General features: G+C 40.7%; 1 protein-coding gene across 3 annotated transcripts in view; it reads right to left on the bottom strand.

Annotated features, from left to right (window-relative positions):
* Positions 1-21,367, bottom strand: part of kifap3a (kinesin-associated protein 3a) — a 45,211-nt gene extending 23,844 nt beyond the window's left edge. For all 3 annotated transcript variants that reach the window (XM_044360656.1, XM_044360657.1, XM_044360658.1), the window contains exons 1-13: positions 21,230-21,367; positions 19,915-20,046; positions 19,585-19,730; positions 18,429-18,487; positions 18,180-18,321; positions 15,658-15,757; positions 13,341-13,465; positions 13,050-13,148; positions 12,371-12,549; positions 10,047-10,209; positions 6,142-6,242; positions 2,327-2,435; positions 2,101-2,213 (exon numbers count right to left, since the gene is read on the bottom strand). In XM_044360656.1, the coding sequence (XP_044216591.1) occupies positions 2,101-2,213; positions 2,327-2,435; positions 6,142-6,242; positions 10,047-10,209; positions 12,371-12,549; positions 13,050-13,148; positions 13,341-13,465; positions 15,658-15,757; positions 18,180-18,321; positions 18,429-18,487; positions 19,585-19,730; positions 19,915-20,046; positions 21,230-21,270 (1,509 nt within the window). In that variant the 5' untranslated portion in view covers positions 21,271-21,367. The remainder of the gene's footprint in view (positions 1-2,100; positions 2,214-2,326; positions 2,436-6,141; positions 6,243-10,046; positions 10,210-12,370; positions 12,550-13,049; positions 13,149-13,340; positions 13,466-15,657; positions 15,758-18,179; positions 18,322-18,428; positions 18,488-19,584; positions 19,731-19,914; positions 20,047-21,229) is intronic.
* Between the last annotated feature and the right edge of the window lie 5,444 nt (positions 21,368-26,811).

Genomic DNA, 26,811 nt, shown 5'->3' with positions numbered 1-26,811 from the left:
CAGCATGTTGCTCCAAATGTGATCAAAACATGAGGGTCTAATGGATATTTATGAAAGGTTTCATGGAGCAGAGACTAAATAACCCTAAATTGAAATTTGAACACCAAGTCAATAAAATGGTTCAATCCTGCTTTTTTTCAACTTAGGAACATTGCAAAAATCAGACCATTACTGTCAGCCTCTGACCTAGAACATATCATTCATGCCTTCATTTTTTTCCCCGTCTCGATTACTGTAACTCCCTTTTCACTTGCCTTAGCTGAGCTGACCTGTCACGTCTTCAGCTGCAGCAGCGAGGCTATTAACCAGGACTGGCCGCAGATCCCACATCACTCCTGTTTTAGCCTCACTGCATTGGCTGCCAGTGAAGTTCAGGATTGATTTCAAGATTCTCTTAATCACTTATAAGGCCTTACACGGTTTAGCTCCTGCGTATATATCCAAGCTACTAAGCCTGTATACTACCATGCGGTCACTTAGGTCTTCCAACCAAAACCTGTTGGCCGTACCACGTGCCAAACTAAAAACCAAAGGCGACTGTGCTTTTGTTAACCCTAACCCCCTAACCCTAACCCTAACCCTAACCCCCTAACCCTGACCCTTACCCCCCAACCCTGACCCTAACCCCCTAACTCCCTAACCCTGACCCCGACCCCAACCCCCTAACCCTGACCCTAACCCCCTAACTCCCTAACCCTGACCCTAACCCCCTAACCCTGTCCCCCTAACTCCCTAACCCCCAACCCTGACCCTAACCCCCTAACCCTAACCCACTAACTCCCTAACCCTAACCCCCTAACCCTGATCCTTACCCTAACCCCCCAACCCTGACCCTAACTCCCTAACCCTAACCCCCTAACCCTGACCCCAACCCCCTAACCCTAACCCCCTAACTCCCTAACCCTATAACCCTGACCCTAACCCCTCAACCCTAACCCTAACCCCCTAACTCTAACCCCCAACCCTGACCCTAACCCTGACCCTAACCCCCTAACTCCCTAACTCCCTAACCCCCTGACCCTAACCCACTAACTCCCTAACCCTAACCCCCTGACCCTACCCCCTGACCCTACCCCCCACCCAGACTTTGGAACAATCTCCCCACTTCCATCAGATCAGCTGAATCTGTTAATTGTTTCAAAAAACACCTAAAAACCTACTTTTTTAGAATGGCTCTCTCATAACATTTTAACATTTCATAAATTCAAGTGTGTGCTCTGGGTGATGACTGTATGCTCGCTGTGTTCGTATGTGTGAGATGTCTGTATGTGTTCTTGAATGTGTCTTTCATGGTTTTTGTGTCCTATTTTCTTTGTGTCTCAATGTCACTGTAAAGCACTTTGTAACCTGTGTTAAAAAGGTGCTATATAAATAAATTTTTACTTACTTACTAAATTGATATTTACTGTTAGCAGCTGATAACACCACAGAACAGAAAAGATGTAAAAAACTGAAGTAAATTCTGAAGTTTTTTAGATTCTAACCTTAATGGTGTTTGATTTTCAACATATAGTTGCTTCTACAGGATCTGTTGGACACATTTGTTGGCAAAAGTGCTTCAAAAGTGAAATATGTCACATACATAAGTGTTATATGCTGGTTTACTGGTGAGGTGCCACTGCAGTGATGACAATCTGTCTACTTCCACCTACAACCCAGATTAGTCGTCTATAGACAAACTTGCAAAACATCATTCAACTAACTATAGATTCAATTTGTCTGCTGGTTCGTTAGGATACTGCGAACAGTTTTTAATCATACTGATAAAAACATCTAAACATGATTATTATGAGGCAAGAACTGAAGTTATAGAGCGTCTTTTATATGATTTCTAAACAGATCCGCTGATGTTCTAAATGCAGTGAACATAATGGATTTAAGCAACTGTTATCACTGGAAAAAGAGTGATTACAATGATTACTACAGTATGTTTATGATGTCTGTGTGTTCATGTTATCAGCAGACAACTTGTGGAGAACCTGATCAATCATAAACATTGAAGACTTCAAATCAAAGTTATGGTCTAGAATAGAAGATTATCCTGCTACTCTTTGCTTATCTGAAGTTTTGGCAGCACTTGTTTTTTTTTTAAATACTGACCAAGAAGAGGATCTTGGTGGGTCCGTTGTGCTGAGAAAGATTCCTGATCATCTTCATCAGCAGAACGTCCTTCAGTTTCACCGCCCGCTTCATCAGCATCTTCAGACCGTTACCTTAGAGAGCAGAAAGACGAAAGAAGCAAGAGGAACAAAGTGTATTTTTTTTAAGGATGGGATAAAATGTTGACATCCATATAATGTGTTAAACCTTCCTCTGGAGCTCGTACCTTCACAGATGACCTGGGCGTTACTCTTGTTAGCAGCCAGGTTGATGCAGAGTGCGATGAGCTCAACATCCATCTTCTCCTCCACACAGTTAAACACCATCTTCATCAGCTGTACATCACAGATTTAACATGAGTTCAATCAGCACTGAGATCCAAGCATGTTATTGTAGCCATTTGTTATGTGTTCTTTCTCCTCTCCTGACTCTCCCTCTGCCCATGTCTTCTACACCTGATCAGCCCTCAACAAGGTGCACCTGGTCCAGGACAGGAAGTGATTAAATGCTCCAGGTTCCTGCTGCAGGATCAGGCTTCTGGTTTGTGGACTGCTGCTCTTTCTGCCTCACAGCCTGGGATTTTATTTAGTGTTGCTGTTATCATTTATAGTCTTTATTCAGTGTCCTTATGTTAATAAATCTCATGGTTTTGGTATTTTAAAAGGTTTTGTTAGACTAATCATCAGCTTGTTTATTTAACCAACCAACTCCATGGAAGTTCATATGTTTGTTCCTCTTTGCAAAGTTGTAAATATTTCACAAAATAACTCAAACTGTAAAACTAGACTGACAAAGTTGTTTTGGTTGAGCAAATCTGCTTTTTTCTGACATGAGTTTAAACGTGGCAGAGGTCAAGCTAATGTCTGAATGCTTGAGTGTTGTGACTGAATGACTGAAAATTGGTGTCAGGATGTTTATATGACTCATCCCTCATGGAATTATTCAGACAAACCAAACCACGACAGCACAAAAATGAAGAGTCTACACATAATGTTCCAGGAAATATCCAACAATGAGAATCAAATATTTACACACAAGCACAAACATACATGTAATAATACAACAAACACAACCCAGAATCTACAAATGCATCACTCAGTGTCAGTTAGAAAACTGATTTAGTTTATTAATAAATAAAGAAAGAAAGAAAGAAATAAAGAGCATCCCTGCAGGCTCCTCCAATCACGTTAAAGCTGCTCTGAAATATAAGGGCGCCTTTAGATTGTGCAACAACAACAAGATGGCTCTAATAAAACTAATCCCTGTATGATATCGGTTTGTCAGATTGTCAGATGAGTTCGTGGTGAATCGTGACGCTACGATGGAAACAGAAAAACAGCAGATGAAAGCAGAGACACGTCATCAGCTCTTCATCCATCTGCAGCTCGGATGTTTTCTTTTTGAAAATGAAGCAAAGTCAGAATTTCACTTCAGGCTATCTTTGGTCACCAAAAACCCTCAAAAGCCACAGTGAGATCTAGGAGCCCTGTTTTTGGATCTGCGACCAAAGATTTCACCACGTTTCTCTCGTGCTTGTCGACTTTCATCTCAGACAGTGTAAAGGCGCCTTTAGAGGGCGAAGGAGGAGGAAAAATAAAATAAATAATAATAAAACAGTGAAACTAAGTGTGTGTCTGTGAGTTAGAAAAGAGTGTGTTAGAGATAAAAGAAGGTGGGCGTCATTCCTCAACCTCCCAAACACCCTCCTCCTCCTCTTCCTCCCTCCCTCTTCCCTCTTTCTGTCTGTCCGTTCGTCTCTCCTGCGCTGATTTAACATTAAACAGGAAAGGCTTTGAGCTGGGGGATGAGGGAGCAGAGGGGGAGGGTGGGGGGGGCAGAGGTGCACTGCTTCCCTGTGAGGAGTCAGGAATCAGAGAGAGGGAGAGAAAGGCTGGGCCGGGCCTGGGTTAGGTATCACATACCAGGGGCCCTGGACCCCAAATCAGCCCCGTCTAGACTCTCTGGCACCTGCCTCTGCTTATTTACCACAGACAGCCACCGGAGGCGGCCCAGTAAGGGCCAGCAGTCCGACCAAAACACAGGCAACCTCCGCCCCCCACCTCCACCTCAACCTCCACCTCTGCTCCTCACCTCCCTCCCCTCAGTCCTGACATCCCTGCTCTGAAGCCCCACATCCAGCACCAAACGGTGACCCCATTAAAAGCTGGAGAAGGGGAAAGGGGCAGGTCAGTCACTACCCTGGGAAAGTGATAAAAGAGAGGTCTTAAAAGTACCAAATAGGTGAGAGAGGATAAAAGGTGGTAAACGGGGGTGAAAAAGTACGTCGAGGACGTGTTTTCATAAAGACGACAGACGGAGGGGACATGTAGACGGGGACAGAAGTGGTTTTGATTTGGAATTTGCCTTCGAGAGAAAGAGAGGAAATGAAAATGAACCACTGAGTCTGAGACGTTATGTCCACATTATGTAATTTAAATCTGGAAACACTTTTTACACGTGAGAATGACACGTCAGCACTCGCATATTCAGATCATGTTTATGTATAGATCTCCGTCCATATTCAAACGCTGTTTAATGTCTTCTTACTGGTTTTACCGATCACAGCCAGCATGTGTTGAGCAGTGAGACAGACAGTCTCATTATTCCTGCTCTCTGTGATTTATGTGTTTTTAATAAACACATAACTCACTGTTTTATTATTCTCATTAATGTATTTTTCTGTTGTCAAACAGCTGAGTGAGTGTGAAGGTGAACAGAACCTCCTGCTGAGACATCAGTCAATCATTATCAGACAAAATTAACATAATTACAGTGTTGTTGTGTTAATGACAACAGCTGGATTCTGTGATCGGCTATATTAACACTTAAAATAAGTGATCAATGACAGGCGGTCACGAGAATATCATAAATACTGATGATTTTCAATATATAAAAAGATAAATAAATAAAAAACACTAAAATGTGACATTTCATTTATTCTTTTAAGCTGTTATATCTTCTGTAAGTCGTCCTCTTTACACTTGAGCCCCTTTCAACACTTTGACTGTTGCACTACCGTCTTGTTGTTGATGGTATTTATGAAGCACTTACTTTAATAATTTAAAATGAGTCTAGACATCTTTCTCATTGCATTTGTACCTGTTCAGCTACTTGAGAATTTGTCCCGCTTTCGTCTTTTCTTTTTTATTCAGTTTATTCAGCTTTGTGATGGAAAGTGTTCTTCTCGACTTTATCCCACGCAGCCACGGTTTTCTAAAAGCTTCGTTTTCCTCGTCCACATTAAAACACAAGGCCTCAGTTTTCAGATTTATCCGCTCTGAAGACCGTTTTGGGAAAAGCTCAGTTTTCAGATGCGTTTTTTAAAATTTACTGTGGTTTCACGTGGACGTACTCTCTGAGCTGAGCTGATAGATGGAGGACGTTAGAGGAACGGAGGCAGAGGAGAGTGAGCGGGCCTCGGGGCGGGGTCAGAGGTCACATCCTGGTCATGCTGCTAAGCGAGCGTGCTGCTCTCTGCCACACGGAAAACCCCCGAGAGTTTCAGATCTGCTGCCGCTGCTGCTGCTGACGTGACCTTCTGAACAAACGGCCGACTCTCTTCGCCACATCTGGCCGGCATTTACACCCAATCTCAACAAACAAACACGACGCACATTTGGCTAATCGCTGATGATGAGAGCAGCGACTGACCGGGTCAACTCAATCAGGAGGGAGAGTAGCTCGACAAAAATGTTATGATCGAAAGTTGAAAGAAATTTGAGGGGGGGTTTAGTGGCAAACTGAATTTTCAGGACAATTCTGTGTCTGTGCTGGTGTCTCAACTAAGAGGATAATATGTGTATATGATAATATGGTGCAAGGATATTTGGTGGAAAGAGAAGGAGAGGGAAAACACAGAGTTGTCATCGGAGCGAGAGGGAAGACTGAGCAGCGGTCCAATGGTGGTTTTTGGTTCCAGATGTGGCGTGCTTCCCTTCCCTCTCGCTCTGTTTCTCATGCATTAATTCCCCGGGTGCCGTTAGCTGCCGATGCTAATGTGTCTGTCTTGGTCTACTGGCGCTGTACATTAGCCAGCCTTACCTGCGGTATGCAGTCTGTGTCGGCAAACATGGACTTGAATCTGTCGTCCATGCTGATGTGGTACAGAATGCACATGCTGAGCTGTCTCTGGCCCTCGTCAGCTGCAACATAAACAGAGGAGGAGGAGGGAAGTCAATGGATGAATGACTGGTTGTGCCGCAACGCTCTGCAGGATGCCAATGACCACATCTAGGGGAGCTGTGTGTTTTTTGAAAATATTAATGGGCTGAATGGCCTTTTTAACAGCGATTCCAGTCGGAGGTCAATTGGCATTCAGGGCGGAATCAGCAGCAGTCGACTGCAGTTTCTCAGTTTGTCGTGTTCCTCGGGCAGCTTAGCTTAGACGAAAAAACAATATTTAAAAGGATAAATGTGGAGCTGCAGCAGGCTACTGGATGGAAAAGGAGAGCTTTCCATGCTGCTTAAAGGGACAGTCCCCCCAAATTACATAAAATAACATATTCTTACTTCTAGTGATATCTCTCCATGCAAGCCATGCCAAGTTGGGTTTTATTTCACTATATTGACTCAATACAGTGGAGACAAATGGAATTTAGCAACGTCCCTGTTACTCTGGATAACCCACAGACAACACTAGAGAGCGATTTCATTGGGATAAAAACTTTAGTAGAAAGTAGCTCAAATGAAAACCGTTGACATCACCAGCTGGTCTCTACAGTGGTTTTATCAGAGCGTGTTTGTGGGCCAGAAAACCAAAACAATGATCCAGAATAGACTGAAAGTCTCTGAAGAGTTAGCTGCTAATTCTCTGTGGGTTTGTCACTGCGAGCGACCGCTTTCACTTTGTCATTTTGTCAACATTAAAGATTCCCTCCAGACGTGTTTAACGATATATAGAAACCCCAGAAATAATCATGTGTGTCTGACATGGTTGAATTACCTCGTTAACAAAATCTTAAAATGACGCCTCATCTTTCTCCCTCATTTAAAAAACCCAGAATCTATGAATATGCAAATATTGTACAAGATGTCACACGAGATATTACATACTGGACCACAACTGGCTCCAAACTGGTTGGGATTTAACAAATCCTGCTTGTAGGTTAACATGTTAAACTGAGATTTAAAGGGAGCTCAGAGGAAGTTTCAGCTTGATTCAGTTTTTCAGTTTCAGCAGATGAATGTTGAAACAAAGTCTGAAGTAAAACAAAAAGAAAGAAGACACATTAGTGTGATTCTGAGTGCAGGGTCAGGGTTAGGGTTTGTCATTTACCTCCATTACACTCGGGCAGAGACAGAAATCTGAACACATAAAACTAAATCTCAGTCAGATACACTAGAGGAAATATGTTTTTAGTAATTTTGTGACCCCACCCATTAAGATTAGTCAAAAAAACCAAAACAAAACATGAGCACATTCTCTCTCCTATCAGCACCGTATTGCATACTTATCAAGCCTCAGCAGCAGCATGAAGGAGATAAAGACAGAATTGATTGAGTGTTAGACTGTCAGTGAGCCCGGGACCTTTATGAGTTTGACCTTTGACCAGAGCTGGGGGGCTGGAGGCCTGCAGGAGGAGCCAGCCAGAGAGAATTAATAGAGTTCAGACCAGAGTTTGACCCAAAGACTTTTCATTAAGAGAAGTGTTAAGAGAGAGGCTCTTCACTGGACCAGAACCACTGACAGACCTCCTGTAATGCCCACCAGCCTCCAAAGCCGCCCCCCCAACACGGTCCAGTTAAAACTGGTCCCAGCCGTGTTCGGTCACTGGCGTACAGGGAGCCTTATCACCGAGTATTAGATCCAGATGTCCTCAGTGAACCCCTGGCATCACGAGAGGGGAGAGAGAGAGAGAGAGGGCCGAGAGTGGAGACGGCTTCTAGCTTTAATTGGGAAAACAGGAGGAAGCATCAATTTTACTGCCTTTAATAAGTTAAAGCTACGCTGCTCGCTGCTCGGGCCCTTCCACTGCAGCCAGCGATTGGTTGGAACATGTGCTTCTCATTAGCGATCCTTTACCTCAACCAGTACCTTAAAATGCACATGAAAACAACCAAGCACACACACACACACACACACACACACACACACACACACACACACACACACACACACAGAGAGGCAATAAGCTCCTCCAGACCCGGCGAACTCCTTCACTTTGCTGGTAGGAACATGGAGGATCCTTTATGGGCGAGGAGAGAGATCCCATTAAATGTTCAAAACACCAGTCAGGTTGAGAGAAATAAAGAGAGAGAGAGAGAGAGAGAAAAAAAAAGAAGAGGTGAGGGGGAGCTGTTAAGAATTAACTAGACTGTTCAGGGGCAGTTAGTGGGAGAGCTAAACTCCAATTACACCCCAGCCTGATTTAAAACCGCCTAACCTTCGTAAAAATTACACCCGCACAACATTAAGAGGCGTCTGGGCTCGGTTTGTGGACAGCGCTGCGCCATTGTTATTGCATTTTCTGGATAAATAAGCAAAGCTGGGTTTGGTCTTCAGAGACATCACACGCCACAAAACAGAGTCAATTGCTCTTAAAAAGAGATCCACAACCCCCCCCACCCTCCCCACACCCCTTCGCTCCAGTCCACTAATTTGTCTTTGCGATGTAACGACGCCGCATCATGGAGCAGAGAGATGGAGTCGAGCGGCAACGCTGAGGGAAAAGGCAGCAGCTAACTATAACTTTTATTACAGATTCATCTATAGATGGTTTAGATTATCGATTAGTATTGTCTGTTTTCACCAACTAGAGCGGAGACAAGCTGGTACTATTGTTGAAGTTCTAGCTGATATCTACAATTATCTCCATCATCTATTAATCCATCAATCACTTCTTCCATAGGGGTCGCACTATAGCTCTAAAAAGGGTCACAAGATAATTAAAGAGATGAGAAAAACAGTTTGGTTTATGTCCATCTTTCTGTAAATTGAAAGAAAATCCTCTGTCTCCCTTTTATCAAATGACTCTCGATTAACTGATGAGCTGTTTCAGAAGCAGCTGTAAAGAAATAAAAGCTGATGGACAGAAATCTTCTATTTTTCCTCAGGTGTCGGTGGGACGGATCAAGTGGAGGCTTTCATCTTATCATTAAAGGGTCGTGACCTGAGGTCGGGTCTGGATGGAGAGAGAGTGACGGCTGACGGCCTCCGCCTCCTCGCTGTCTTCTTTCTTTCTTTCTTTCTTTGGAGATAAGACGATGAGAGTCCTCATGCGGGGGGGGGAGGCTTGAAAGGAGGACGGTCGGCAGTGAAAGCGGATGATTAATGAGGCCTCTGCTCACATACAGAGCGCATTACGCACACGCGCAATACAGAGAAAACTCAACAGTGTCAGAACGGTGAGCAGGCGTGATATTTCAGTGCTAAGTTATATTATATGTGTGCCTTGCTTCCTGAATGAGCAAACCCCCCCCCCCCCCCCCCCCCCCCCCATCCGCCACTTCCCAAAAAAACAACCCTGCCTAAATCTCCGAAGACCCCATCACCTCTCCGGGCCGCCTCCTACAAAAACAACATTTGCGCAGAGGCTCTGGCATGTTGTTCTAACAAATATATTATATTAATTATGCGCCGTTACCCGAGCCTCCCTCTGAGAGGCTTCAAAAGGCCCGTCGGATGCTTCTGACCGTGTCACACGACCCCGCGGATGAGACAACGCACCGGTCGCACGCTCCGGAGCTTTCAGGAAGTTCACCAGAGGCGGGGCCCACGCACCTGCACACACGCCTCAGTTATGACAAATTAGAGGCTCCGCTGACGTGTGTCTGTTTCTGTCAGTAAAAACTTGGAACAGATGCGCTGAAACAACAGCTGCCCCGATACAGAGGCTAAAACACACACGCAGGACAGTCCCAGTTATAAACACACAGCAGCGTAAACAAACACAAAAACAAACAAAACATTTAACACACGACCAGAAGCGAGCTGTCAGATTGATTACCCAGCAGCGAGGAGAGTTTGGGAACCAGTCCGGCCTGGACCATCTGGCTGCGCAGCGCCGTGTCGAAGGAAAGGTTGAGCAGCAGGCGGGACGTGGTGATCAGCAGCTCCTCGTGCTCACAGGGAACCAGCCGGGCTAACTTCTCCACGGCAAGTGTTTCAGCCTGAAGACACACACACACACACACACACACACACACACACACAGCTTCATCATATATATATATTAACTATATGTATGTGTAGGTATTGGTTTTTGGGGTTTTTTTTAATACTAGTGCTGACATAGATGCCAAAATGATCTTGTTAATGGTTTTATATTATTCTACTGACCTACAGGTTGTGGCTTTAATGCATCAAGAAACACAGAAACGCACCAAAACAGCCAGAGAAGAAGAAAACTGAAAGCTAGCATCAATGTAAACAATGTGGGATTTAAAATACTTAAAATAATACAATAACTCAATTTTTAGAAAAAATAATAAGTGAGACAATATAAAGAAATGGGATAATAAATTGAATAAAACAATAATATTTTTATAACGGCACACTCAGCTTTAAAAAACAGAAGAAATGAGCACTTTACCTTCTTTTTTAATTTATTTTATTATCTGACAGTTTAAACAAAGCATTTTTATCTGATTTCTGTTTATCCGTTTATCATCCGAGTCCGTGTCTCAACCGAGGAAGTGTTTAGTCTCTTTCCTGAATAAATAAAAGCTTCACTAACCAGTAAACTTCTCCCTCTTTTAACCCTGACGTGCAGCTTGGAGCAGGTTCACATGACCTGCAGGCAGGTGGAGGTGTTGAGCTGATGACACCAACTCAAACATTAACACACGACTGCCGGCTCTCTCTCTCTCTCTCTCTCTCTCTCTCTCTCTCACTGATGTGTGAAAGTGTGAGTGTGTGTGTGGAAGTGTTTAGGCCTCATCACACACACACACACACACACACACACATGCTGCTGTCACCGTGACTGTCAGGGTGACACAGCCAGTGCCAGTCAGTCAGTCAGTCAGTCAGTCCACTGCTGCTTGTTAACATGTCTGCTCCCCCCCTCTCCTGTGGTCTCTCCCCGCAGCCAGACATCATGGTGACGCAACCTGCTCCCAGTTAAAAAAAAAAAAAAAAAAAAACGCACTCGCTGCTGCTGCTGCTGCTGCTACTGTGTGCGAAACCAGCTCCAGTCACACCATCACAAACCAGACCTCGAGCAACATAATCAGCTGCAGCCTGTGTCAATTACCGCTGACATTCCCGTTCCATTAGTGACAGCAGCGGGAAAAAAAAAAAAAAAAACCATATCAGTCTGTGTTGAAGTCTTATCTGATTTGGACAAAGTCAAAACATGTTTGCTGTGTAAATAAAACCGTATGACATACTGTATCCTTATTGGATAAGTCTTTTTTTCAATCAATTAAACATTCAGGTCCTTAAACGGGCAAACTCTTTTCCTCTTGTGTAAACTGATACACTCCAACCGAGTCAAAGTGTTGAAACCACTATTTTTCCCGCTGGACACATGCTGGAGTGGGTCTAAAACCCCCCGAAGCGTTCTTTAATCTGAATCAAAGATACACTGAAGGGGGAAACAAGGAGATAAAACCAGTTCCTAACAGGGTCTGGCTTTGATAAAGACCCACAAACTGTGTGAGATTGGAACCAGGTGGGGCTGGATTAGGGGGAGGTGGGTTGTGGGGGGGGGGGGGGTCGGCGGAGGGAGCGGTGATGTTCCTGTACGAGCGCTGTGGGACACGTCGACAGAAGTGGACCCTCTAAGCAGTTTTTAAATTGAAATTTGATAAGTGTGGTTTCAACTGGAACTCTACAGGGTTACAGCTATTTGTCAAAATGACCTTTGGGGGGAACAAATAAAGAAATGATTCCTTTAAGTTTGACTAATTGAGCCTTGAAATGAAATGAGGTAAAGAAAAGCTAATGAAGTTATTGATTCTATTAGTAGAAACAGATTAATTGAGTCTAAAATCAAACAATAAAATGTTAAACTGAGCTGCTCCTATAAGTTACATCTGATATTTGGATATTTATATTAAATCTTTATGGGTCAGAATGATAATTAGCTTGTTTAAAATTAAAAAAAACCTCAACAACCTTTCATTGTTTACACTAAATGGCCAAAACTATGTGGACACCCCAACGTCCTACCCATACGTGACGGTGTGTAATTCGAAAACCAGATTTTTGGAACTCGGCTTCATCAAAGCGTTAACGGCAGCCGAGTTCTTCCACCTGAAACCGGGGAAACTATTTCTTAAACGGCGCTTCGTGCACAGTGAAGGGACACTGTGCACGATCTCTCACCATGTCGTTCTTGTTCTCCAGGAAGATGGAGAGCTTCTTGAGGAAGGAGACGACCACCAGCAGCAGCTCCTCGTCCTGCCGCTCCAGGATCTTCACCAGCATGTGGACGATGTTTTTGTTCCTCATCTTCAGCTCCGTGCGGGTGTCTTCGGCCAAGTTCAGCAGCAGACAAAGACACACTGCAGGGTTTAGAGATGGCAGATGGAGCAGATATAATCACACATTTTATTCTAAGGCTTATTTTGATTGGTTTAGTGTATGTTTTTCTAGTATAAGTATATTCTTCATTGCAGCTTGATGCTTGCATTGAGAGAAATGTTCATTACAAATATCTTATATGTCTGCTACTTCTTCTGGATCTCAGGCAGGGTTTAAACTAAAGGTGCAGGAGCTGCAGTGGGTATACTGGTGTTTGTTTGTAGCAGCGTATTCAGCAGCAGTCTGAGATCAAGCCAAATTCAATTTAGTCCAGAGTAAACTGCCAAAAAAACCTCATAATATTTCATTTAAAAAAATAAAATGCTCCTACAGGACAGAAACCTGTACATGCAGTTTTGCCTTTTACCATCAAAACAACAGACTCATGCAACCAAAGATGATCAGCATGCACAGCTGGCCCCAAGAAGTGAAAGATGAGATTTACATCCTTCTTCTGGAGTCAAAAATATTCCATCTGTACCTCTGAGAAGCTGCTCCTGCTTGGTCAGAAGGCTCTGGTACTTTCTGAAAGACTTCTCATGTTCTTTCTTCAGGTTTTGGTTCTCAGTGGATTCTTCATGTGAAATCAGTCAAGAAACTCTGTTTACACTAAAGAAAATTACCCAGAGTGCCACAGTAATAACCAGCAGGCTTTGTCTCCTTATGCCATAGATACACAGTATACCTTACACACTAACATTACTCATGTGTTTAGCAAAAGCTGGAGTTTAGAGGAAATATTCCTCAGTAGGACGACTCTTGGAAAGGATATAGGCCTTCTTCTTTTTCTGCAGCTCGTCTTGCCAGAGGTCATACCTCTTCAGCTCATGTTCGATGATGTTCATGCACAGGGCCCCAATCTTGAAATGTGTGACCAGGCCGTGGAACTGGGAGAAACTGAAGGAGAAAATTAGAGAGGGGAGGTGGGGGAGGTGGGGGGGGGGGGGGGGGGGGGGGGGGGGGAGAGAAAAAGACTTCCATTTATCCAAAAGTGGATTCTCAAAACTGAAATCATATTTGGGATTCCAGCTGGGAGCTGTCATTAAAATGACCCAATCCGTCACCCCTGAAGTAGTTTACAAAGTAAACTGTCAAAGTCAAAACACGTTCAGTCAAACAGTATGTCCTGGTCCGACTTATAATCAGCCCGACTTGAACCGTTTCAAAATCCAAATAGCATAACACGGAGATGGAGACGAGCCAAGAATGACGATCGGTTTACAGACGAACACGTCCTCTCGCAGCCTAAATCAGCTCTGACAGACGTTTATGTATTATTCTAGCGAGGGCTAATTTTAGTGTTTCCGAACCCCCCGGTTGGAGAGTGAAACTTCAGTCCGAGGTACGCCTGCCAAAGGTGGAGGGAACTACTGTAAGAAAGAAGGAGAGCGAGTGAACAGAGAAGAGAGAGGGGGGAAAAGGAAAGTAATTGTAAGGTTCAAAAATGTAGAAAGAGCTAACCGAGAGTTCAGTAAAAAACTTGAGGTTGTGCTTGAAAATAACTAAGAATATACACTTTAAGGACAAAAATATGTGGACGGCCCTGAGTACAAGTTTTGCATACTTTTTGGCCACTTTGTTCCAAATAAGAGGAATCTTTATAACAAGCTCCACCAGTGTGAAGAGACGCATATAGAACAAATATATGTTCTTTTTATACTACATTGTCGACGTGTTCGGTCCTCGAAGACCCTCGCAGACGTGGACAGATGACGAAATATATGTTGAGTGGAGTCTTGTGGCCACTTGGATGTAAAAACTAGAAACTATTACTGGTTTAAATTTGAATAAATGCATTAATTAACATCTCAGTCATGGTTTTATCTGACATTGCTCTTTGCACCCTGAACCAGTCATGATGCCAGTGGGACTGGAAATGTTTTGATACCGGTGTTAATATGATACCTGAGTTTTTGGTAAAAACATTAAAATATGTCCGAATGCTTCCTAATTCTCAGTAATACAAGAACTTTGCTTAAATCAAAATGTATAACTGGCTCATTGAAGAAATGACTCCTGACTTGTGGTTTGGGTCGGTTTTTCATGGTTTAGGCCACTCGGTTCCAATTAAGAAAAATCTAAATCAATTGATATTTTTGACAATATTGTGGTTGCAAAGCAAGAGGAGTGTAAGACAAAAACATTTACCTGTAATGTGCAAGTGACAATCATCTGTCATTGTTAAGGATTTAGGGAAATGCAGGAAAGTCGTCATGCTGCTGATATGAAGGAACTCTTTAGTTGAAGACTGTTTTGGGCGTCTCTGCTGGTCAAATGTATTCATGTTGACGAGTTTAGAAACCTTGAACTCTGGTATAAAACACAAATACTCATCTATGCAATTCTAACCAGACACCTTGGCAACCAGTACAAGACAATACATAGTACACACTGTACTGTATTATACTGTAATATTACCAGAAACTGTCATGGTATATATTTAGAGTTTGATGTTTTAGTTCAGTTTCTAGTTAAGATTTTAGTCATTTATGTTTTATTACTTTATTTCTACTTCTTTGAGTGTTCTTATTTAGTTTATTTAGTACCAGTATCAAACATTTGGACTCATATTCCTGCTGCCTGGAATGAGAAAGTGTTTCTAAACATGTGACTGGTCCAGTATGAACCAGGACGTCCCCTTCAGGTCTTCTGGCGCGACTGCAGGACAAAGACGTTTGTTGAGACAGATTTTACGTTTCGGTCTCTGCCTGAAGATCTGACAGTGCTGAAGTCGATTAGAATGTTTTATACTCATTACTTACTTTATTTAATCTTTTATTTTATTGTATTCATGTTTTAAAATGTTTTATTCCCTCTTAACTGTTTTATTTGTCATCGTCTTTTAGCAATTTTATCTAGTTTTAATTTTATCATTTATCACATTTGTTATTTAGTCTTATTATGAGCTTGTCTGCACTAACCTGTACAAAAGGTGCTATAAAAATAAAGTTTGATTGACTGATAGTTGGATTGAAAAGGGTATAAAATAAAATAAAAATGAGGAAAAACTATTTATTATTTATCTCTGTTTATCTGGAACACAGAGACAAAGCTGGAAACTTTTTCTAACTAAGTTTCTGTTTGTTTACCTGGAGAAGCAGAAGAAGATGTAGATGATGGTCGTTGCCAGGTCAACGCTCTGCTTCCAGTCCTCCCTCAGGACTCTGGCCAGAGCTCCGAGGGCCGTCTCTGACCACAGACACACAGAAACAAAATCAGACACAGACAAGGACAGACACGACGCGACGCAAAAGACACAAAGGAGGAGAGACAGGAATGAAGGGCTGGAGATGAGAGAGGCGAAAGGAAGGAAGGAAAAAGTGCAGCTGGAGGTTAATTTAAAGAAACGTGGGGGGAATGCGATGAGGTCGGAGGCTCCTGGGGATTTTGAGCTATGGGTGCTCCTCAACGTAAAGACACGGCGTCTCTGGGTTCGTCTCGTCTTTCCACGCTGACCCCAGGCCTCTCGGTTCACACGAACACTCGGCTCTTATCAACATCGGACCGGTTGATGCGGCGCGACAGACGGAGCGAGCCGACGATGCGTTATGACAGAAACAAATGAAGCTGTGCCATCTCATGGCGGCTGCAGAGGATGATGGCGCCGTGCTGTTGTGCAAGAAACAGCCCGGTTGTCACGGAAGGGAGCTGAGCTGGAGCCGAGCTGTGTTTTCTTTCAAAGTCGATGGGGAGCAAAAGTAGATGAGCTGATATGAGTTGATGAATTCTACACTCAAGCAAAAACATCTTTTCAACCAAATAAACTCCAGCGTTTGTACGTTTGACATTATTTGACGATTGGGTTTCCAGAAAATTAACACATTTCAAATAACTGACCATGAGAGTTCATTCTGGTCCGTGAAAATAAAACAGTTCCTTGAAAAATCTTAACTCAAGGTCCACTTATTGGCTTTTTCGAGAGCTTTCAGCTGCATCTCAAGGTCTTTGAGTTTGTTCAGTTGGAACTTTGGTCATGTGATAACGCTGCGTTCAGAAGTCGTAATTATGACTAAAAAACCAGGAAAAAATCAAGCAGATACAGTGTGTTGTTCATGATGTTTAACCCCTTAACATCCACCCCTTTTATAGAATTTCCACCTATTTGGCCAAATGGAAAAGCTTCTAACAGAAGAACTGTAAGGCCATGATGCATGTATCAAGCTTCATTTGACAAGTAACATCTTCTAGTTTCTGGAAATGTATTTGTTTAGCATGTGGCTAAAACACAAACAAAACTACATCAGTTCAAATAAGGCTCAAAAAAGTGTGTTTTGGTCGTCGTCTACAATGAGTCATATTTGAGTAACAATAATTAGGACATGCTTTATGCCAGAACTATGCAGAACACCATAAACCTTCTAAATCTTGTCGACCTGTATAAAATTCCAGACCTGTAGGTCTGACCGTCTGGGAGTTTTTAGTTTGTGGTGTTACTGAACCTCTCCAATCATCTCCAATTGACCAAATTGTGCCATTACTCATTACTGTGTGATGTTACTGCTTACAACTGGCTTAAGCGGGTCGCCGGTGACCCGGTAGATCTTAATAAATATGGTGTTGTATAATCAATACACAGCATTGTGATCATACAACTGTCTTGAGTTGTCTGTTGATACAAACACTCACAAGTTGTAAACGAAAAGATGAAGGATTGCAGTCAAATCCAGAAACAAGGGGTTAAAATCTATGTGACCAACTGATGGAGGACTGTAAGATGCCTTTGAAAGTTAAAAAAAAAGCTAGTAGGTGGACCTCTAAAGTTTTTAGAGGTTAAATTCAGAATAATCATCATAATCATCAATAATCCAACAGTGTTCTGTCACAGTTCCAGTATGTGAAGGTAGATAAACATGTGGTTCTGTTTGTATTATCGAGTATCTGCACAGGTGAACATGTTTACGATGTGTACAGTTCTAAATGGTCATGAAAAATGATACTTGAGTTTTAATACCAACACTATAATCTACTTGTTTGCTACCTAATGCTTAGTCAGACAAGAACTTTGCTTTAACAGAAGTCTATAATGGGCTCAATTTTTATTTATTTTTTCTGGAACTATGTGATCAAAGAAAGTAAACAACAACAAATCTGACTGGAAACGTGACGCCAGGTTCCAGTTCTGCTACTGATGTATTCTGGGCAGTCGATACTCAGCACGGCTCCAGTAATCACAGAGCTGTCAGCTAGTCAAATGCATTTGAAAAATGTTCATTTTCTAGCTCCTGCCACTGTTAATTATGGAAAATAAAGTATACATTTAGAAAATATATTCAAATCTGTTATTTTAAATAAAAAGTATAGGAAATAAGGTTGTTATGTCAACTGTTAAACTAGGAACTGGATAGAAGTATGATGTTATTTCATAAAAAAACATGTTATTATCTTAAACTTAACTTATTTTGAACCTGCTTTTGTTCTGATTTGGAAAAGCTTTATCAGTATTTGTAGTGAAAGTGAAAACATGTCATTGAAAACATGTTGATGTTGGCTGTGAGCGTGTTGTTCCTGCATTTCTGCACTCAAAGATAAAGAAGAGAGATAAAGGAGGAAATGGGTTTTTTTTATATATACAGTATTAAGTCATCTCTAATGAAAACAGGGGCGGAGGTACCGTTCTGTATGAGCTCCTCCAGGTTGTCCGGGTTACGAGCCAGTTGGAAGATGAGTGTCGCTCCTCTGATCTTCTCCTGGATGTCTTCATACAGCAGCTCCACGTACTCGTCGATTTTGCTGATGTTCGCCTCCTCGTCCAGCTGGAAGAGGACGGAATAGTTTAACACACTGAGCTCAGCGTCTGGACTGAGAAACACACACATATTGTACCGTATATATACTGTATAATATCGCTGCGTATCATTACCTCCACTCCTGCGTACGGCGTGAAGTCTCGAGGTGAGATACGTTTCCTCTCGTGGTTGTCTGTGAAAGAACAAACAAGAGCAGGTTGGACCATGTATGAAACACTGGAAGGCTTTTAATTTAAAACGACATACAGGAAGTGGTGACACATGGCAACCAAACTCCTCACATCTACGACAAATAGGTGTTATTTGGATAAACTGACCACATATTGGGAATTTAAACGGTTACTTTCCTGTCTTAACAAATATTAAAACTTAATAAAGTGACATATTAACAGCTTCTGGCTCAAAATCTCATTGCTAATGCATTCTGGGATACTTGGCTGTCTGGTGCACCTTCTTTTTTTTTTTCTTTTTTTTTTTCATACTTTATTTTATTGTCATCATTACATTTTACTTATGTTATATAGCCCATGTAATGATGGCAATACATTTTTTTAATGATATACGTAAATAACGTGTGTGGGTTTGTCACCCGGTGATACATCATACAATAAATTATACAATAAATTAAAATAATAAATAAATAAATAATGACAATTTTACAGTAGTGACTTTGATTATTACAATGTTGTAGTAATTCTGAATTAATAGAAAAACTTTGATCCCATTTCATATTTGAGAATCTACTTGAAGTTTTCCATAAATCCAGAGTTTATTCTTCTATCAGAATTTCCCGCCTTCTTTTCTTTAGAAGAGGAAGGTAAAGAAGGGTCCTCACTCCAAGTAAGGTACATGAAGTGCACCCCTGGGTGACCATCAGCCTTAAAATGTCTAAACCACAAGCTTCAATTCATTGTTCATTTATTATAATAACTTGACCATTTGGACCATCTTTTTTCAAATAGCTTCAAATTCCCCCTGATTTTATAGGGGAAGTATTCCATCTGATATATTTGTTGAACTGTGTGTCTCCATTTTTCTGTCAGAGGACGATGTTTTCTGTCTGGTGAACCTTCATCACTCAGTCAGTGACTCAGTGACAGACAGACATACGTGTTCGTAGACTGACCTCACTGTTGCGTTCCAGCCACAAAAAAAAACATCACAAAGAGTCCTCTGATGATAAATCACTTCATAATTTTAACCACCAATGCATTAGAGAGTTGTTTGTAGTTAAGATTAAAGTAGTCGTGGAAACGTTTGTTTCTGTACCGTTTGGCTGTTTGCGGTTTTGCAGATAGAAGAGCAGCTGCTCCACCTCGCGCAGTTTAGACGAGTGAATCAGCCGACATTCTTCCACCACTTTACGAGCCAGAGACGACGTGTTGGTGTTGGCGTTCAAGCTTTTCAGGCGAATACTGAGGGAGGAAACAAACAAATTAACAGTCAAAATTACAGCTTTAGACAGAAACTTTACGTTGTATAGATATAATCATACTATCATAATCTGGTTTAACTTGGTACTCAGTCTTCTGAACACATCAGTAGGTTGTAATTTACAGTATGACAGTATATTCTTAAATCCTTTTATGTTATTCTTACATTTTCTGACACTCTTTTCGCTCTCCAACCACGGGGTCTCCCAGCTCTCCCAGGATAGTTGCCTCCACTTCATAATGAACCACGAGGGCTTTCTCAGTGGGATGGACGTCCAGAGTGCATCCCTTCACTCTCCTGCGGGTCACAGACAAAATAAACATGGACTCAATCTCAGAGGAGTTTAACGATCCGATCCAGAAACCACTTTACTTGTTGTGGTTTCCCTTTTCATGCACTCCACTGTACTTCTGGTCTCTCGTTCCGATGAATCCAGCATATAATATTTTATAAAACAATGTTCTTCCAGCTTTGTGGCAACAGTTTCTCTGTGCACAAAGCAGCTCCGTACAGAAATGGTTTTCCCAGTTTAGTGTGAAAGAACTTGACTCCACCTTTAGGATGAACTGGAACCTTCTTCTTCTACTGATCACTTTTAAAGCTTTAAAAGGCCTTTCTCCAAATGAATTATTCATTTACTTTTGACTCCCTGTGTGCCTGAGTGTTCCCTTAGACTGGTGGACGGAGCTCTGCTGGTTATTCTCAGCTGGTGACCAACGGTCACCAGGTCTGTGCTGACATCAGACACTTCTTTAAACATTCCTCTACAGAAAAGCCTTTATGAATATTTAATATGTTGCTTTGTTTTATCATCCAACTCTTGCCATTTTATATTTTTATGCAACTTTGCTCTACCTCCAGGGTAAATCTTTGCTCTTTTTGCATGCATATTATATTGTGTATTAATATAAGTAATAATATATTTTGCAACCTGCATAAAAACCCCTTAATAAGTGTTAGTATTGCATATGTAATGTACTTAAAACAATATATGACTGTCTCACATTTCAAACCACATTTTCTAAATTGTGATAATGACATTTTTCACCATCTTAAAGGATATTTTGAGGCGTGAATATGTCATAAACACAATCTGATAACAATTAGCAACATTGCTCCATTTATTTAATACCTTTAACAATAAATGAGTCTAAATCCTTTGTCACTGAGCTTTGACTGGACCTCACAGCAGGAAGGCTGCCCTGCCCAGGCTATGACATCATATGTGTGGAGTCACGTGATTTCACTACATGACTCCTGGTTTAATTTGACAGCAGTACTGATCATTAACATTTGGCAGAAAAAGACAGAGATACTTTCGAGCTTATGTGTCCCAAATTACACTGATTCACTCAAAATATCCTGCGGTTATTAAGCGCAGCTGAGCATCCTGCTGTCTGTCTGCCTGTCTGTCTACCTGTCTGTCTGTCTGTCTGTCTCACCGACCTGTTATAAACGTTACAACCGGAGCAGCTGTTACCTTGTCATGTATCGCGGATCTCCTGCTTGCAAATTGTCCATTTTTTTTTAGATAAGAAGGAAAGCCAACACCAGATTTTTCTTCCTCCCACAACGGTATCAGCTGATGCTGAGACAGGCAGGGCGGATGTTATTTATCTCTTCGGCTTGTTGCCACGGCGACAGGCGGTCCGGGAGAGATGCTGCCACCTGCAGCCGCGGAGGAGTCTGCTGGAAACCCCACCGAAACCCATCCTCCTGTTCATACTGGATATTAGAAGATTCCCTTCAAATGTGCTTTTTAATGTAAGTGATGGAGGCCAAAATCCACAGTGTGTCCACACAGTCGTTTAAAAGTTGATGTGAAGCTTCTATTCAGCTTCATCAGTCTGAGTTAGTCATATCAAGTGGATATCTGACACATTTACAGTCTTTTTAGCATCAAATTCCCTCTTTGTGTTTCCTTGGACAGTGTTTCCCTGTTTAGCAAATATTTGCAAATATAAACAACTAGTCAATAATTAAAGTAGTTGATAGATGATTAACAATGGTGGGAAGCAACTAAGTACATTTACTCAAGTACTGTATATATACAGTTTTGAGGTATTTGTACTTTACTTGAGTATTTCCATGTGATGCTACTTTATACTTCCACTCCACTACATTTATTTGGCAGCTTTCGTTACTTTTCAGATGAAGATTTGACACAATGGATAATATACTGGAACACATTACCAGCAATTAATTTCAGATATAAAATCTTTTACAACAAAGGTTAAGTGCTGGCAAAAAGCAAACCAGAGCTGTACCCATTTTTGGCTAATTGTATTGTATTGTTTTTTGGGGTTTTTTCAAACTGTCCATCACAATCAATGTATTTTCAGTATGTGTATTTTATTGTACTCCCATATCTGTAGTAAACTGTGGTTTTTATGATGATGAAAGCTGTATATTTTAATTACACTGTATATGTGAAGCCCAACTAGGGTTGAAAACTCTCTGTGCAGTACATCAGTTTCATGCTCTGTATCGGAACTATGTTAAATTGCATCGTCCCTATCAAATAAAAAAATATATAACTTTATAGATACAACACATTGTTAAAGATGAAACCAGTGGTTTCCTACCGTTTTTGGCTTTTGACGTCTTACAAAAAGCAGTGTGTAGTCGGGGTCACATTTCACATGTCTATGAGTTGTTAACAGCTCCACCAAATAGTGATTTTTCCCTCTAAACTTCTCACATGCTTTCATTTCAATAAATGTTCAAATGATCCAATATTTCAAAGATTAGAGAAAAAGTCCAGTATTAATAATCTAATGATGTCATATATAATAATATATCAGTCAGTGGGAGCAAACCACTACTTTTACTGCAATAGACCCCCAAAACTCTGATGTTTTCTGGGACACCACATCCTCAAATTACAGGGCAAGTTCACTCTGCGTGTCATACCATGATATCCACAAGACATTTACTTTTTTTTTTTTTTTTTTATACAACAAAATATAATGTACAAATCAGCTGTAAAAATACCCAGGAATACCCGATGTTATAACCATAATCATCCAATGCTTTGGTCATTTTTTTTTTGTTCTGCCAAAAAAGTAAAACAGTTCAGTCAAAATGTTGTTTCCTCTTTTAGACTGAATGCCTCTGCAGATGTGATGGATGGCCTGGCTGCAGGATGGAAGTCAAAGAGGCCTCCGGGGTGAGTCAGGGTTGGATAACACTGAACATGACCTGAGCTACGGTAAAAAAAAAAAAAGGATCTGTTAACTTAAGGTTCAGCTTGTTATGCAACCTGGTATTGGCTTCAGTTCTCTCTTTCCTATTTATACTTCTTTCAGTCAAATTTCATATATTATGACTTTCAGCACTTATCTGCCAGCGCTCCTCCACCGTCCAACTGGTACTAAATGCTGCTGCTTGACTTATAACTGGAACAAAGAGGCATGATCACATTACTCTCCTGCTTGCCTTTTATCCTTCTATGTTAAATTTTGCATTGATTTTAAAGTCTTAAACGTGGCACCTAAATACATCTGATTTATGAGCTGGTGTTTGCCCTCTCGGCCGTTAAGAACCGCAAATGGAGCCCTGCTGGTGACTCTCAGGCGACGGTTGGTAACTAAGGGTGATCAGACATTTGCTATTAAAGCTCCCACATCATGGAAGTCTCTGCCTGCTGCACTCAGATACAATAATTCACCAGCTTCTTTTAAATCGCTTCTGAAAACTTTTCTGGTTGTAAAAGCTTTTAGAAATGTCTGATATGTTTTTATTCATCTGATCTTTTTTATCTGCCTCATCTTGTTTCATATTCTTTTTGTAAAGCACTTTGTAACGTTGTTAAGAATTGTGCTATATAAATAAAGTTTATTATGATTATTATTATTATAACACTTGAAGCTTAATAATGAGCACAGTAAATGTTCTCTGAAATAAGAAAAACTGTCCATGTTATCAATAATTGTCTTTTACTGAGCCTTAAAAGTTCTGTGTAAAAAATCTGCCTGTTTCCAATACAAGTCAAGTAATTTCTGTCAAGAGTTTACAATAATCGAGTGTCAATATCTTGAATGAAGACAGAATAAAACTGGTTGAAATGCACTTGTAGTTTAGGGGGAAAAACTTCAGGGAAGCATTTTTCATGTTTTGGATTTTGAATAATTCTTGTAATACATTTTATGAAATTAACTTTTTAAATAGATAAAAAACACAAAACAACATATTACAGTAAATATATAATATATATCATAATGAACAGCTAATAGCTAATACACATAACATAAGACAAACCAGTAAACTGAGGTAAAAAAAGAAATCAATAGAATGACATGTTCATTATAAAATAGTGGGAATATTTTCTTCCTGTAATGTTTCTTTCTTTATATACATTCAAGAAAAAATGAGACCAACAAGTCCTTAATTCTAACTGTTCAGTAAAATCGGGGCTTAAATTGCCAAGAAAGCATTTTGTAAAATTCACAAACCTGATCAAGCTCCATGTTAACGACCCTCCAGCCTTGTGACAAGTTAATTGAAGTGAGAAATAAACAAATGAGCAGCAGGTGTAATCAATACTGTAACACGGTAAATCTGCTCTGCAGAAAGAATCTGCTTGTCTCAGTCAACCATATGCCACCCATATATGTGACAGCTGATGTCACCGCTCTAAATTTAGTCTGAGGCTCGTGATGGATACATCAGAATATTATTTTTGTTAGGGGTCAAAAATATACAGTTTACCCCGGTGACTGAATGATTACTGGTGCTACAAGAAAACCATTTGTTCTGTGAGGTTTGAACTTGCAGGTTTTACAAATGCAGACAGAACAGTCATTTCTTTTCAGGGACGGTTGTGGTTCACACGTCATCTATAAAGCTTTCTCGAGGTATATTTTAGGTCAAAATTTGGAACTAACAGCTAATTAAAGCACTGAATCACTGCAACTCATCCTGAGGTCAAATGACAAGGTGTCGACTGAAAGAGATCAGTAAGACATGGTGGGTCGGACTCAAAAAACCTCCACATGACTTGGACTCGAGTCTAACTGAAGTCATGAACCAGGTGACTTTACACTCGACCCCCACAAAATCAAAAAGACCTCGACTTTGACTTTGAAACTAGTGACTTGTGAGTTCACTCGGACTTCTTTTGATGGGAAATGACCTGAAGTTCTCCGCAAGGCTAAAGATGAAAAATCATGATAAAAAGTGCAGCAGTTCAACTCTTTATTTTCCAGAAAACAGATATACTTAATACTAATATGACAGCAGCCAATCACGTTACCTGAGCAGCAGTAAGTAAGATCATGTGGTCAACAAAAAAAAACATTCTGCTCAGAAATTACAAATTATTATGTGAAAGGAATAATAAACTAAAGCACAGCTGATCATTTCACTTCTCAATTCAAATTTTAATTTTTGAAAATCACTGCTTGCTAACTACCTGTGCTTTCATTTACAGAATCCATTCATATATCAATACGTTATGCTCTTTAAGGCGATTTATGCTATTAATTATTAATTATTTAATATTTTTAATTTTTATAGCTTTTATACTTTTTAAGATATTAAGCTTTTTCCAATGTAAGTAAATGGGAGCAAATAACACACATACATTTCTGTTTTTTGTGTAAAATGTTCAGACAGACTGCACTACTTGTTTAAGTATTCACTTTTTAAATGACTTTTGAGTATTTAATTAACTGAATGAGCTCCATGCTTTGTTTTTTTCTATTACTTTCTAATTGTGTACAAATGTTTTGCGTCAATCATTTAAAATGTGAAAGTGAGACATGGTTTGAAAGAAATACCTTGAAATTGTGTAATTTGTCTTAACATTTTAAGTCATAATTCAAATTCAAATTTATTCACTGTTGTAAATCCTGTCAGTGAGTTTTTATGTCAAGTAACAAGGTTTGTAAAAAAAAATTAAAAATTAAATTTAAGCTCACTGTAGTCCTCACTGTGTCGAGTAGTATGTTGTACATTTTGCAGTTTACAGTAAAAAATCTCTTAAGTGTGCCACTTGTGAAAAGTGCAAATTAACGGTAATAAACAATGCAATCCGTTTGGCAGTATTTTGCTGTAAAAGTAGAGAATAACAGCTGTATTTATAAAAGCAGCAACAAACTGTTAATTTCAGCAACAGCAAGACACTTTTCATTTTGCAGTAAATTAATGGCAACCCTACATTTGGTAAGTAGTACTTGGGGGATCCTGGAAGGTCCAGCTGGTCCAGGATACCCCCTCCCCCCCACCCGGGGGGAAGGAGGAAGGCAGCAGTTCACTGCAGCTGGGTTCACACCAACCCTACTGGTGCTGGCCAGATACTACTACTACTACTACTACTACTACCACAACAACAACAACAACAACAACAACAACAGGTGTTAGCATGCCCTGAGAACTGCGTGTTTCTATAAATATATGCATTCACACTATTGTTCTTCAAAGCTTTATTTATGATACAGGGCAGGTGTGTAGATGGGCAAAGCAAGCACAGAAAACATAAAACTCTTCATAATAACCCGACCTGAATAGAACCGCAGCAGAATAAACATGAATACAACAACACTACAATCTCTCATCTGCAACAAACAAAACCAAAAACCCCAAAAAGTCCATGACAGAAAGTCTATGGTAGGTGGTATCTCAAAACTAAAAGTGCTAAAGTATTCATACTACATGGACAGGTGTCCCATTAAGAAATGCTTATCATATTAAAACATGGGACCAATAGTGCTACCGTGTGGTCAGTTATTACATCAACTGATATAGGCCCCACCCATTTGCATCTGAAAATATATTCCGCAATTTTTTTTTGCTTCTGTTGGCGCATATTTTATCTAATCTTCACCAAACTTGGTAAATACCATATTTAGATGACCCTGGACATAACTTATAAGTTCATTTTTGGGTATCACTTACCGTTTGTCTGTAATTGGTTGCCAAACTTTTGGAGGTTTGAATGATGAATGAGCCAGAACTCCTCAGTGCTTAATTGGATTGCAACCATATCTGTGAATGTTGTACATAAAGCCACACTGCACAAATGTGTAATATTTGATATAATTCTACCCACAGTACAGTAAT

The sequence above is a fragment of the Thunnus albacares genome, chromosome 9, assembly GCF_914725855.1.
Source record: "Thunnus albacares chromosome 9, fThuAlb1.1, whole genome shotgun sequence".
Lineage (NCBI taxonomy): Eukaryota > Metazoa > Chordata > Actinopteri > Scombriformes > Scombridae > Thunnus > Thunnus albacares.
This window is presented reverse-complemented; position numbering and strand designations above follow the sequence as displayed.